Below are 12,864 nucleotides of genomic sequence, written 5' to 3' on the forward strand. Positions count from 1 at the left end.
AGGTGGCTCTCCTGTAATAAAAATGTTGCATGTATGATGAGTGTGCATAGTCTATAAACTATATACTTCGTAAATCAAGATGATGTTACTTTGTAGGAAGAACTAGGTAAAAGGAAATTTGTCTTGTTTTTACATTGCTCTTAACAATTAGTAAGGAATTAAATCAGAAGTGTGTTTTATAACTTCTTTTCTACATAAACGTTTATGTTTGGTTTGGTTTTCTGTTTGTTTGTTTCATGCCAGTGAGTACCTTTGGGGTTACCCCAGCAGTTGGTGGCCTCTCTTCTGGAACGGTTGGGGAAGCCTCGACAGCACTGAGTTCAGCAGCCCAGGTAGCTTTGCAGTCTCTCTCTCATGCAATGGCCTCAGCCGAGCAACAGCTCCAGGTGCTGCAAGAGAAACAGCAGCAGCTTTTGAAGCTTCAGCAACAGGTTGGAGGCTATTTGGCTATTTTTTAATGCTGTCTCTAAACTTCAAAAGCTGAGAAAGTAGTTGCAGAGCTAGTTGCCTTTTTTTTTTTTTCCTTTTTTCTCCGTAGTGTATTTGAGGAAGAAACAGCTCTGCACTGAGGATCACTCATATTAAGCAAAATACTGAGAGTGTCTCCCATGCTGCTTTGGTCTTTCAGACTTGTTTTTTGTGTATTTTGAGGGTGGGTTGGGAATTTGTAATCAAAACTAAGTCTTAATACTTACCAGTGTGAAATTGAAAAAGCCCGCTGAAATGAAAAGCGCAATTGGTGACACAGGGAAGTACCAGTCATAAAGCCATTGTCAGTATAAAGCTTGACTGTATTGACTCTACTTTGCTGTTTAGTTGTAGGGTCTTTATTATTTTTTGATTACTCCAATTAATTACTTAATTACTCATGCTCGTCAGCAAGTGAGGTCAAATTGAATAGTTTCGTTTTTCATGTTGTTGGACATCTAATATGCCTATGTTGTAGGTAGCTTGGACTTACTAAATCTAGTTTTATAATGAAGGTTGAACTTCTAGTTCAATACTACTGCTGTGTTCACAAGCAGTATTATCTGCTACATACACTGCTTTCATTTTCCCCACAGAAAGCTAAGCTGGAAGCAAAACTGCATCAGACAACAGCAGCGGCAGCAGCAGCAGCATCAGCAGTTGGTCCTGTTCACAACTCTGTGCCTTCTAATCCAGTAGCAGCCCCAGGGTTCTTCATCCATCCTTCAGATGTCATTCCACCCACACCAAAAACAACTCCTCTATTCATGACTCCACCTTTGACTCCACCTAATGAGGCAGTTTCTGCTGTTATTAATGCAGAGCTTGCTCAGCTTTTCCCTGGTTCAGTCATTGATCCCCCAACAGTTAACCTTGCAGCACATAACAAAAATACAAGCAAGTCTAGAACGGTAATTATTTTTGTTTGCTTTTCGTGTAGAAACAAGATGCTGTAAGCCTCATCAGGATCTAATTTGTACTTGAGTGCTAGCAAATACCTGTTTATTTGGATGAGCTGTGAAAACTGTATCACTAAATTTAGACCATATGAAAAGGAAGACTTATTAACACAAGACAGAGTTGTTATAGTACCTTAAATGATTTCTTTTAATTGGAGCTATCTTAACTGTATAAGGAGTTATTAAACCTTTGAATTTAGTAGTTAATATATTTTGATGGCTCATGCTCAAATCTAAGTTGTAGTGAGGTGTCGTCAAAATTGTGCATCTTTAAATCACAAGAGGATTTCTCACAGTCTTTTGTAAAGAACAGTTTATTATAAATGCATAGATTTTAATGACTTAATTTTACTGATGTTTTCCCACTCTTCAGAATCCACTTGGATCTGGTCTTGCTCTTGCAATATCTCACGCTTCACATTTTCTTCAGCCTCCACCTCATCAGTCAATTATTATAGAGCGAATGCATTCAGGTAAAACCAGAGTTCCCAATAATAATTTTGACACATTTTCTGATAAGAAGTATTTTCCAGGGTCGTAAGACAATTGCTTAGCTGCAGTCTCACTTGGCTTTCCAAAGAACAGATATTTTTCAGTTTGCATTTCTGTTGTATCTGGAAGTTTAAGGCCCAGCATTCAGTGATGCTTGTCAATGTGAAAAATCCTGGGGGCTGAGGAAATATGTTGAGTCTTTAGACAGAGCACCCATTCTCTGAAATAATGCATAAAAAGCATAACAATTTTTAAGTTGAAACCAGAGTTTTCTTTTCAAAGGGTGAAGTTGTAGTGAGAGATTCTGAGACTGTGCAGCTATTTTTAACCTCAAATATCCATCTTTTGAACAATAAACAATATCTTTATTTTTTGAGAAGTAACATCTCTTTGCTGGTTAGCATGCACTGGTATTTTAGGCAATCCTGTGTTTTTTTTCCTCTAGGAGCAAGAAGATTTGTGACCTTAGATTTTGGAAGACCTATATTGCTGACGGATGTATTGATTCCCACTTGTGGAGATTTGGCTTCGTTGTCAATTGATATCTGGACTTTAGGAGAAGAAGTAGATGGAAGGCGACTAGTAGTGGCCACTGATATTAGCACACATTCACTTATTTTACATGACTTATTGCCACCCCCAGTTTGCAGGTTTATGAAGGTAAAAGCAGATAGGCTGCATACTCTGTCTTTTAAACTCTTGATCTTTGTTAGTATGTGAACTTTCTCTTAAGTTCTCTTCAGACCAAACTTTAGTTGGCTATCAGTTTTTTATGATGTTTTGATTTGGTGTTTATTTTGCCTTGTTACAGTATAGTTGTGTTCTCTTTCAGATCACTGTTATTGGTCGATACGGTAGCACAAATGCCAGAGCAAAAATCCCGTTAGGATTTTATTATGGCCATACATACATCTTACCCTTTGAAAATGAGCTGAAACTAATGCACGATCCCCTGAGAGGAGAAGGTGAAGCTGCCAATCAGCCAGAAATTGACCAACACTTGGCAATGATGATTGCATTGCAAGAAGACATACAATGCAGGTTAGAAGAAAAAAATATGTGTACTTACTAGTTATTTGAACTTAAAACACTGGGATATCATAATGTTCTAGATTTTTTTTTTTTCTTCGCATGATATTCTTCAGACCAGAGAGAAGTCTGCCTTTGTTGTAGAGTTGTTACAGTGAATATCTTTATAGCAATAACAAAGATTGCACTGTAATTTTTTTGCGATATCTGTTTTAACAGTGCATTCAAAATGGACCAGAAGTCATCTTCTGGCAGGGTGACTGTCAAGTCATTGCCATTTGCTAATGTCTGTTGAATTGTGTGTTGGACTGTTTTCCTTTAGGTACAATTTGGCCTGTCACCGGTTAGAAATCCTTCTGCAGAGTATTGACCTGCCACCACTCAATAGTGCTAACAATGCCCAGTACTTTTTACGAAAGCCAGACAAGGCAGTAGAAGAAGATAGCAGAGTATTTTCTGCTTACCAGGACTGCATTCAGCTACAGCTTCAACTCAACTTGGCTCACCATGCTGTTCAGAGGCTCAAAGTAGCTTTAGGTGCAAGCAGGAAAACACTGAAGGAACAATCTGATCCAAAAGAGTTGATTCAGATGTCATCCACAGAACAGTTACGCACCATCATTAGATACTTACTGGATACTTTGCTTAGTTTGCTTCATTCTTCCAATGGTTAGTATTTTTTGAGGGTTTGATATTTTTGTGTGTTAGAAACAATTTGCAAGTGTTCTATTTCTTGGTCTGTACTTTCCCACTATAAATCTTTTAAACTATGTTCAGATATGTTTTACTAAGATTTCAGTAGCTGGTAACATACAGTGTAAAGTTCCATTAGTAGCACCAAGCTGACCTAACCACTTGCTGCTCCCAAAAAGAATAGGAGAGAGAGTCAGGGTCCTTTTCCATAGTCCTGGCTGCATATTCCTTTGTTCAGATAGTCATCTGATACTTCTGTGGGCTGATTCAGCTGTTTGCTGAAGTAACAAAAGAGTGCCCAGGCAGAATACTTATATTGCTATCATAGGTAGAATGAGCTTGTGGAAGGATCTGTGAGCATGGAACTCTGTACAACACTGGGTATGGATTAGGCAGTTAGAAGTGGAGAGGGGAAGCAGAAATTGCTTCAGGGGGTGGGGTGGGGAAGTCATAAAACCCATATCTCTACTCAGTTCATGATTTTCAATATCCAGTAAGGATTTTTATTTCCTAAACTTGATGCTGAAAGTTCTTGGAGAATTGAAAAACCTAAGTAGCGGTGGTGGTTTTTTCAAAAGAAAAAAAAAAAAAAAAAGCAGAACATTGTTCTATTGATAGATAGGTGTGTCTGTTTTGTCATTTTCTGTGCCAGTTTGTTCTAAACATAATGGTGGTTTGGTTTTTGCCTTGTGTAGATTCCATGGGGGTATTTGCACTGACATGGAATGGATTTGGTTTTGACCCAATGGCCTGGTTGTTAGGGGTTACCTGCAAATTACTGTGTCCCCATGTGTTCCCACCTCCTTCCCCCCGTCTCAATTTGTCTAATCATAATAGTTTTAAAAACTTCCTGCAAACCTTTTTCTGCTATGTTTTCCAGCCATTGTCTCCTTAAACATAGTTGCTTGTTCCCTTTTTTTAAAAGGGCACTCTGTTCCTGTGGTTCTGCAAAGTACTTTTCATGCTCAAGCTTGTGAAGAATTATTTAAACACCTGTGTATCAGTGGAACCCCAAAGATACGATTGCATACTGGCCTTCTGCTGGTTCAGCTCTGTGGAGGAGAAAGATGGTGGGGTCAGTTTCTCTCAAATGTACTGCAGGAATTATACAATTCAGAGCAACTGCTCATATTCCCACAAGACAGGTAAGGTATAAATCTATATTGATACATTACCTGTGAATCACTTAAATCATTCTGTTGTTCATAACTTAACATTGGAATTGACAAAATGTGATTGAAGGATACTTATCCATCTATTCCATTGATTTAAGAAATAGTCCCCAAAAAGCACTGCAAATGATAAATGTCTGATTGCAGTTATTTATTGTACCTATTTGGTGCTTGCACCACAAGAAGTTGCTATTTTTCCTTACTTGAAGATCTTCGCATACCTAGCAGGATTGCTCCCCAGTGTCAAAAACTGCCTTCTCCTTTATCAGGCTTAAATGCACCCTCATCATAGAGCTGCTCTTCTAATGCACTTGGAAGTAGGATTGAGACTGGAAAGAGCGCTATTAGCATTTAATACAAAAGATTTCTCTGAGATACAAGCAAACAGATGTAGACCTGAGCACTGAATGTTAGGTGTGTTGATTATTTCAGATTATTGATTAAAGTCTTTGATATTCTAAACATTAGCGTTTTATTTTAATCAAACATATTTGCTGTTCTGTGTCTTTCTGCCTTCTTTGGACAGCAACATTTATATTTTCATATTTTTTAATGAATTAATTTAAGGATATAAGAATACACGGATTTAATTCTCTATCCCTGCTGTTCAGTATATCATATGTAATAGGAAATAAACCAGATGAGATCTTGTTTCAGATGTACAAAGTTGAATGCTCTGCTGACCTCTTGAGGGTGAAAGAGAAAATGTTCACCCTAAAATACTGCACTATCCTTACAATAGAATGTGAAATCCAGTTCATTTGCTGGGCCACAGTACCGCTTTCTGTAGCAATATGCTTATGTCTCAGATGAAGGCCTTGGGGAATATTGTTCTGTAAGGGGTGTTTCAGAATATTGCCGGATCTGAAAAAGAAATAAAATCTTAAATATGTAAATTTTATTTTTAGGGTCTTCATGTTGCTTTCTTGCATTGGCCAAAGATCGCTTAGCAACAGTGGTGTTTTAGAAAGTTTACTTAATCTCCTGGATAACCTGCTGTCACCACTGCAACCTCATTTACCTGTGCACAGAAGAACTGAAGGTAGCCCTCTAATTTGGGAAACTATATTTTCATATACATTATAAGCTAGAAAACTGAGGGACTAGCTCACAATTTTTGGTGTATTAAAAGAAGAAATTGCTTGTTTACTATATTTCCAAAACAGTTGTCTTTTAAAATGTGCTGAAACCTCTTTAGGTGCTAAAAGACATTCCCTTCCCCCACCCCCCCAAAACCCCTTGTTTAAACCTCAGCAAAATCTATTTGGTTGCTTTTAATACAGCTAGGAAGCTCTAAAGTTTAACAAAGGGGGGGGGGAACATCCAATGTGTAGACAGTTCTAGACGCTCTAGTTAATGACTTTCAAATGTAGCATTTTGGAAAGAAGTGCCCCTTTTTGCTCATGAGATCCTTTCTAAGTTTCAAGCTCTGGAGGTGAAACGTGGTTATGAAGACAAGTTTGTTAGGTGTATCTGCATGGTTCCTGCAAACTATGTGGGGTTTTTTGTAATCACAAGGAATCTTCTTTTTTTTTTTGACCCTAAAAAAATTACTGAAATTACATTCTCGAACCTTGATTTTCTTTGAGTGTTTTCTTAGCTACCCTGAGTTTGAAGAGAGCACTTGCTTTTGAAAACATCAAACTCTAGGCTGCTTCATTTGTTATGTACATGTAGCAGAGCATTGTAGAAGGTACCTTGTTTAAAATTCTTAGCATTGTGGAGTTGGTAAATGCCAGCTGAGACTCTGTTCTTACTTTTTACCTTGTCTCCTCATGTAAACAAGCCTACAGCTGGTGTCAGAAGCTGTCCTATTGCTTCCCATTGGTCTACCATGTACTTTCTCTATCTTGGCCATATCCTGCTGTAGTCTCTAACTAGTTTGAGGCAAACCCAAGCTTACGTCTCCTCTACCTCTGTTTGCACTCTCCCCACAGCTGCCAATTCCTTTCATAGCTCTTGCCTTACTAGTTGTCCTCACGGAGGACTTTAGGAAGCAGAAGTAACTGATACTTCAGAGCTTTATTTGCTGGTCTTCCAGCTTCCTTCCTCCTGGACAGCACAGGTGAGTACTAGGGCATTATTATGTGTGGTGGAAGCATCAGGTACAGCAGAAGAAATTCCTATTTGAGAGCTATCATGCATAGCTAAGGGTCAAAGGGGTGAAAACTTACTGGGGAAAAAGAAAACAAAGGACAATCAGCAAGAGGTGAGTGTTGTAGGTAGAGAGAAGCTGTAAACTTTGAGGCAAAAGGGGGAAAAAAGAAGTAAGCAAAAGACACTTGGAGGGAGGGAGAGAAGCTGAAAATTTTGATTTTTATTTTTTTAAAAGATAAAAGGAAGAGAAATGCACTTGTTTAAACAGAACTATGAAAATGTGTATACTTCATTCTGCAGCAAGCTCCTTTCTTTTTATTTTCCCAACCAAAAAGGTGTGTAGTGGCCACCAGTGGTACTCATTTCTATTGCCATTTAGTCTGCAGTTCCTGTTCAGGCCCTGTTATGGGGAGGCCTCCTGTTCCTCCACCAGCTTGGGGTGAACTGGTTTCTGACAGTGTGGACAGGAAACTGGAGTTAAGAGTCAGGGCCTGCATCCTATTGCTAAGTCTGCCAGCAGCTATATGTGATTTTGGACAAGTTGTTTCTGTGCCTTAGTTTTCTTGTTTGATCTGGAATTAATAATAGTATGAATTAATTAAAGCTTTTTGAGGTCAGTGCATGAGAAGTGTAGTGTAGTTAAATGTGGCTCAGCACAGTGTGCAGATATGACAATGTGTGTGTAACCTCTAGTACTAATGACTTTGCTGTATTGGTGTTATGTAAAAGTATGCCATTTGCATAATGACAGTGATTAAGTGGTCATTAATTGTAGGTTTCTGATCTTTATTGAGCACTCATGAGTTCACTTTAGAACTGTTCATTTAGATTTGCTCATGCACACAAAGATTTTTCTTGCATGTGTAAGATAGGGGTTTTTTCCCTCCTGCCTGTATAAAAATACTTCATTCAATGTGTGAGACTGAAATAGGCAATAGCCAGTCATTAGTACTGCCAGCATGGTTGGTTCATCTAGTCTGAACTCAGTCTTGACTTTCCTGCATCTTATTCAAATGACTACGTGAAAATACACTAACGAAGGAGTAAAAATAACTCTCTTCAAGCCCTGGTTGATGGCAGAATTTCACACTATGGAATTTCAGATGTCTAATTTATGTGCTTTAATGCAAGCAGCTATCATTCTGCATTTGGTATTTAGGAAATTTAGACATACAATTTTTGACTTTTTTTTTTAAATGCTGCTTAATTTTTAGTTTTAACAGTAGAGGTGAAGCTTTTGACTTCTGACTTCATCAGACTAAGAGAACTGTGACATTTTCTCTTGCACCTGAGTTCTATACCTAATGTTTTATTTCTTCCCTCATTTATGAGTGCTCAGACTCTTACCCTTGTTTTAAAAAGTAAAGGAACGGAATCTTTGTGACCTAGTGAAATGTGTGCCATCTAATGCTTTTTATGATTTCTTCAAAACTAGTTTGTTATGGCTTCAAAACATTATTAAGGCACTCAAATCTATTTATTTTGAAGGAGTTTTAGACATTCCCATGATCAGTTGGGTTGTAATGCTGGTGTCCAGACTACTGGATTATGTAGCTACTGTTGAAGACGAAGCAGCCACAGCCAAGAAACCTCTGAATGGAAAAGAGAGGGAACGATTTTTGACAGGTAGGTAACACTTATTGTCAAAACTTGCTTCTATGAGTATTGGTTTGGGAGCTGTTCAAATACTTAAAATACATTTTCAATTCACTTGAAAAATGAGATTTTGGAAACAGATGTTGTGATCATTTTATTTGCATTGTTGTCTGCTTCTTTGCATCCACTTCTCCTTAGAAATATGACCTCTTTCATTTTGTTGAAAGTGAAAAGTTCAGGATTGATTTTAGTTTGCAAAATGTCTGTATATTATCCTGTGACTCCAGGACCTGGCAACTGAGAGTACACCGTGTTGAGAGCATTTGTATTGAGAGAAAGGGCAACAGTATGACTTCATAACTGCTTTGTATTTCCCATGGTATTTGTATCTAGTATTTTTAAATGCATTTTTTGTCAGTTTGTTATTATTTAAGTGGATTAGCTATGGTCTTCTTTGAACATATTTTTTAAAAGTGACAACTATAAAGCTTTTGTGTTATGGAAGCTGTTTGGATACTTTTAGTTGGGATGGTCTTGCTTACCTCCTTATATGTTTTAAAAACAATGAAAACAAGATGGTGCCACTGCATTTTAAAATTACACCAAAATATTGCCATCAGTGATGATAGTTGCATAACACTAAGAGAGTTAGATTTTGTTTGTTTCTTTAGTATTTAGTGTATGGAGATGCTAACCATTGCTGCAACGTAAATGCTTTTAAATGGAGTTAAGTGAGGTTTAATAAGATGGATTAATAACTCTTTTTTTTTTTTTCTATTTCCTTTAGGAAACCAGTGGAGTTTTATAAATAATAGTCTTCACACTCAGAGTCTGAGCAGATCTACTAAAGGAAACAGTAGCCTAGATAGACTGTATTCCCGAAAGATCAGAAAACAGCTTGTGCATCATAAACAGGTGACTTCCAGCACGGTAGTGGCTATTTTCACAGAAGTGTATGTCATTTATAGTATATCTCATTTCTTGAATGAATAGGCCTTGGGACTTGTTCAGCCTTGCTTTTGCCTAGGTCTGGTTCTGTAGCTAAAGGCTGCCTAACTTCTTTTGACATTCACCTCAAACCATGGGGCATGGGATCTGCTGGAAGAACAGATGTTGAAATGTACTGTTGCACTCTGTGGCCCGTATTGGACAACAAATATAATTTACTTTCTAGATAAATCTGGGTACACCTGAATGCAAGCACCTAAGCTGTGACTTAAAAGTTGGTAATTCTTAAGACACAAAATTTTCATTTCTAAATGCAGCCATGCAGGTTTTATGACCCTGGACATGTGTCTTGAGCTCCTTTAAAAATACTGTTTCTTCTTAAACTTCATCTGCTCTGGGTCTGCTAGTAGCCCCTTACGGTGCCTTAGTTAAAATTGTATATAAACTGTATTTTAAAAGCTCAAGTTACAATTTGAACTGAAGATTACTATCATATGAACATACTGATCCTTTTAACATCTTATTGCTTAAATTTTCATTTTTTCCTATTAACATTTTCTTTTAGCAACTTAACTTATTAAAAGCAAAACAGAAGGCTTTGGTGGAACAGATGGAAAAAGAGAAAATACAAAGCAACAAAGGATCATCATACAAACTTTTAGTAGAACAGGCAAAACTAAAGCAGGCTACTTCAAAGGTATGATGCTCTGAAACTGTAACTGACTTGTCCTTTGTGTGAAAAGACCTGTTCCTGCAAAGTCATTTTTGTCCTATATTGACCTGATTTTAAAAAGTAGTTTCATCATGGCTGCTATCAAGTATATTCTGATGCTGAAAGGAGCAGCCATCTGGAAATCTCTTGCACTGTGAAAAATAGTTTATCCTTCTAAAGGGTATTTTTAGGTAGTCATGGCCAAAATCACTAATAATCTTGTAGCTTTGGGAATGCCGGTCATATCTTTAAACTTTGGATAACATATACCAGTAGAAATGTAAAATAATATTTTATATGTCAAACTTCTATGCATGATACTCTTCTGGATGCTCTCCTGGTTGAGTAATCAGAAAATAATCGTGCCAATGAATGTCTCCCCAAACTTAAGAAATACGACTTTTGAGAATGTTTTCTGAGCTTCTTCAGTAGCTTCTTAGCTTCCTAGAAGTACTTATCATGTAAGTTGTTGCATCTTGCAGTAAGCCCCAGATACTGAGAGTGGATGTGGTGGTTAAAGAATTGTTTTGATTATGAGATGAGGTGCTAAAATTCAGGCATTTCCAGAGATGGCAACATGGACTTTGCAGGGAACACAAAAGAAAAAAAAAAAGTGTAAATCTTTCTAGCTACTTTGGTATCTCTTTAAATATTTACTCTCTAGTTCCAGAAATACTAATGTCTGTTAGGATGACTGGAAGTAGGCATGGGGAAAGAGGTTGTAGAATGTTGGACCTTACAGGCAATTTAAAGGGAAATCTTACAACAACTTCCAGTAATTATGGAAAAAAAAAAAGAGACAGACAAAATTTAAACACCAGCATAAAAATAAAGCCCTAAGTTTCCACTAACTCTGCTTGTCATGAGCTGTTCTTTCCTGCACTATCTTCTGCTTTATTTCAGCAGGTTATATCAAGGGGGCTACTCCACTGGTGGCCCCCTTGAAGCATCTTTAAATAAGTCACTGTCTGAAATATGCTGTTCAGCTGTTTAAGTTTCACTTTATAGCAGCCATGTTGCATCAAAAAAGCATGTTGAACTAAAGAGTTTCCCCCTTGCATTATCTTAACATCTAGTTATGGTATTACTGTACACTTGATAGATGCATTTCATGCAGTTTTTACTACTTCGCCTACTAATCACTTTCAGTTATGACAAGCTGTGATTAACTTAAAACATTTATTGCATTTAGGAGAAAGCTGAAACCTTTGTGATAGTAAATAGTTCATTATCTGGTCTACTTTAGTAGCTACTAAAGTGAGATTGTAAGAGGTGTTTGTGTTATCTTAATTTTAGACTGCTTGTGTAGCTGATACAATGAACTGAGCTGCTAAATGTGTGCCCTTGGTGGATGGGAGGATTAATAAAAGCACCTTCTTTCCTCCACTGAATTTGTAGACCCTCTGTCAGAAAGGTTGTAGTTTAGAGCCCTTGTCAAGTATCAGACTAGTTCAATTTATGGTGGCTAATGGACATTTTGTACCCTGGAAGTATTAAGAAAGTTAGAAATTACTCATGATTTATCTAATGCGAAGAACTGAGAAGTCAGCATTCTTGTAAGGGTAAATGTCCATATTAGCTATTTTTATATGCAGCTTGCTTCTTGGTAACCATAGCTTTATATGCAGATGTGGAAATATGAAAGAAACTTCTAAAATACATATTCTCAGTATATTTTATGGCAAACATAAAGACTTAATTAGCACTTATGCAGAACTGGATAATTTGGTTATGAGTCTGTCACCTGAAATAACATGCTGCCAAAACAAATTTCTGCTGATAAAGCCTTAATTCCATTCCAGATTCTCATATATTCATAGACTTTCTTTTTTTTAAGTTTTACTGCTGCCTCAGATTTTTTACTGGGAAAAGATTTAGAGTTTAATTTTAAAATATAACTGTTGTTTCAAATACGATTTCTGCAGCACTTCAAGGACTTAATACGCTTACGTCGGACCGCAGAATGGCCTCGTTCTACTTTAGATACAGAAGTATCGACAACAAAGGAAACTCCAGAAATTGAACCACTTCCATTTACACTGGCACATGAACGTTGTATTTCTGTAGTGCAGAAACTGGCACTCTTTCTCTTGTCCATGGACTTTACTTGTCATGCAGATTTACTTCTGTTTGTTTGTAAGGTAAACAGAATATGCAAAATCACTGCAGTTGCAATGGAAACCACATTAAATTAGCTTTCTGTTACTGCTCTTTTGCTGATTAGTTGGTAAAAATTAGTTGCAGCATTAAAATTTCTAGTAATTTCTGGTGAGATAGTTGTTCTGATTTGTCATCTTTTGTGTAACTTATGATATGATGGCTTCAAAATTGTGTAGAAAAAGTAACTTTAAAAATGAATTCTCATATAATTACACTTGTAAAATTCTAAAATTTAAGCTAGTAAAAATACCTGATTTTCTTGTAAGCAAAATCTAATAATCACAGTAATTAAAACTATTAAATATTTTCCTAGTGTTAAATATGAATAGGCATATATTTCTTTGGTTTTCATAGGTTCTTGCTAGAATTGCAAATGCTACAAGACCAACAATTCATTTATGTGAGATTGTGAATGAGACTCAGTTGGAGAGATTATTGCTGCTTCTCGTTGGAACTGACTTTAACAGAGGAGACATCTCTTGGGGAGGAGCGTGGGCTCAGTATTCTCTGACCTGTATGCTGCAGGATATTCTAGCAG

At 37.0% G+C, this 12,864-nt stretch overlaps 1 protein-coding gene across 7 annotated transcripts in view; it reads left to right on the forward strand.

Annotated features, from left to right (window-relative positions):
* The window catches only part of BIRC6 (baculoviral IAP repeat containing 6), a 186,514-nt gene that overhangs the window by 64,444 nt on the left and 109,206 nt on the right, over positions 1-12,864 (forward strand). For 6 of the 7 annotated variants that reach the window (XM_074863360.1, XM_074863354.1, XM_074863355.1 and 3 more), the window contains 13 exons: positions 244-431; positions 1,065-1,379; positions 1,801-1,900; positions 2,365-2,579; positions 2,752-2,960; positions 3,271-3,617; positions 4,567-4,786; positions 5,722-5,855; positions 8,399-8,536; positions 9,294-9,421; positions 10,020-10,151; positions 12,092-12,307; positions 12,681-12,864. In XM_074863360.1, coding sequence (XP_074719461.1) covers positions 244-431; positions 1,065-1,379; positions 1,801-1,900; positions 2,365-2,579; positions 2,752-2,960; positions 3,271-3,617; positions 4,567-4,786; positions 5,722-5,855; positions 8,399-8,536; positions 9,294-9,421; positions 10,020-10,151; positions 12,092-12,307; positions 12,681-12,864 — 2,526 coding nt within the window. The remainder of the gene's footprint in view (positions 1-243; positions 432-1,064; positions 1,380-1,800; positions 1,901-2,364; positions 2,580-2,751; positions 2,961-3,270; positions 3,618-4,566; positions 4,787-5,721; positions 5,856-8,398; positions 8,537-9,293; positions 9,422-10,019; positions 10,152-12,091; positions 12,308-12,680) is intronic. The other variant, XM_074863359.1, reaches the window with a different exon arrangement.

Source organism: Strix uralensis, chromosome 3 (genome assembly GCF_047716275.1).
Source record: "Strix uralensis isolate ZFMK-TIS-50842 chromosome 3, bStrUra1, whole genome shotgun sequence".
NCBI classification, from domain to species: domain Eukaryota; kingdom Metazoa; phylum Chordata; class Aves; order Strigiformes; family Strigidae; genus Strix; species Strix uralensis.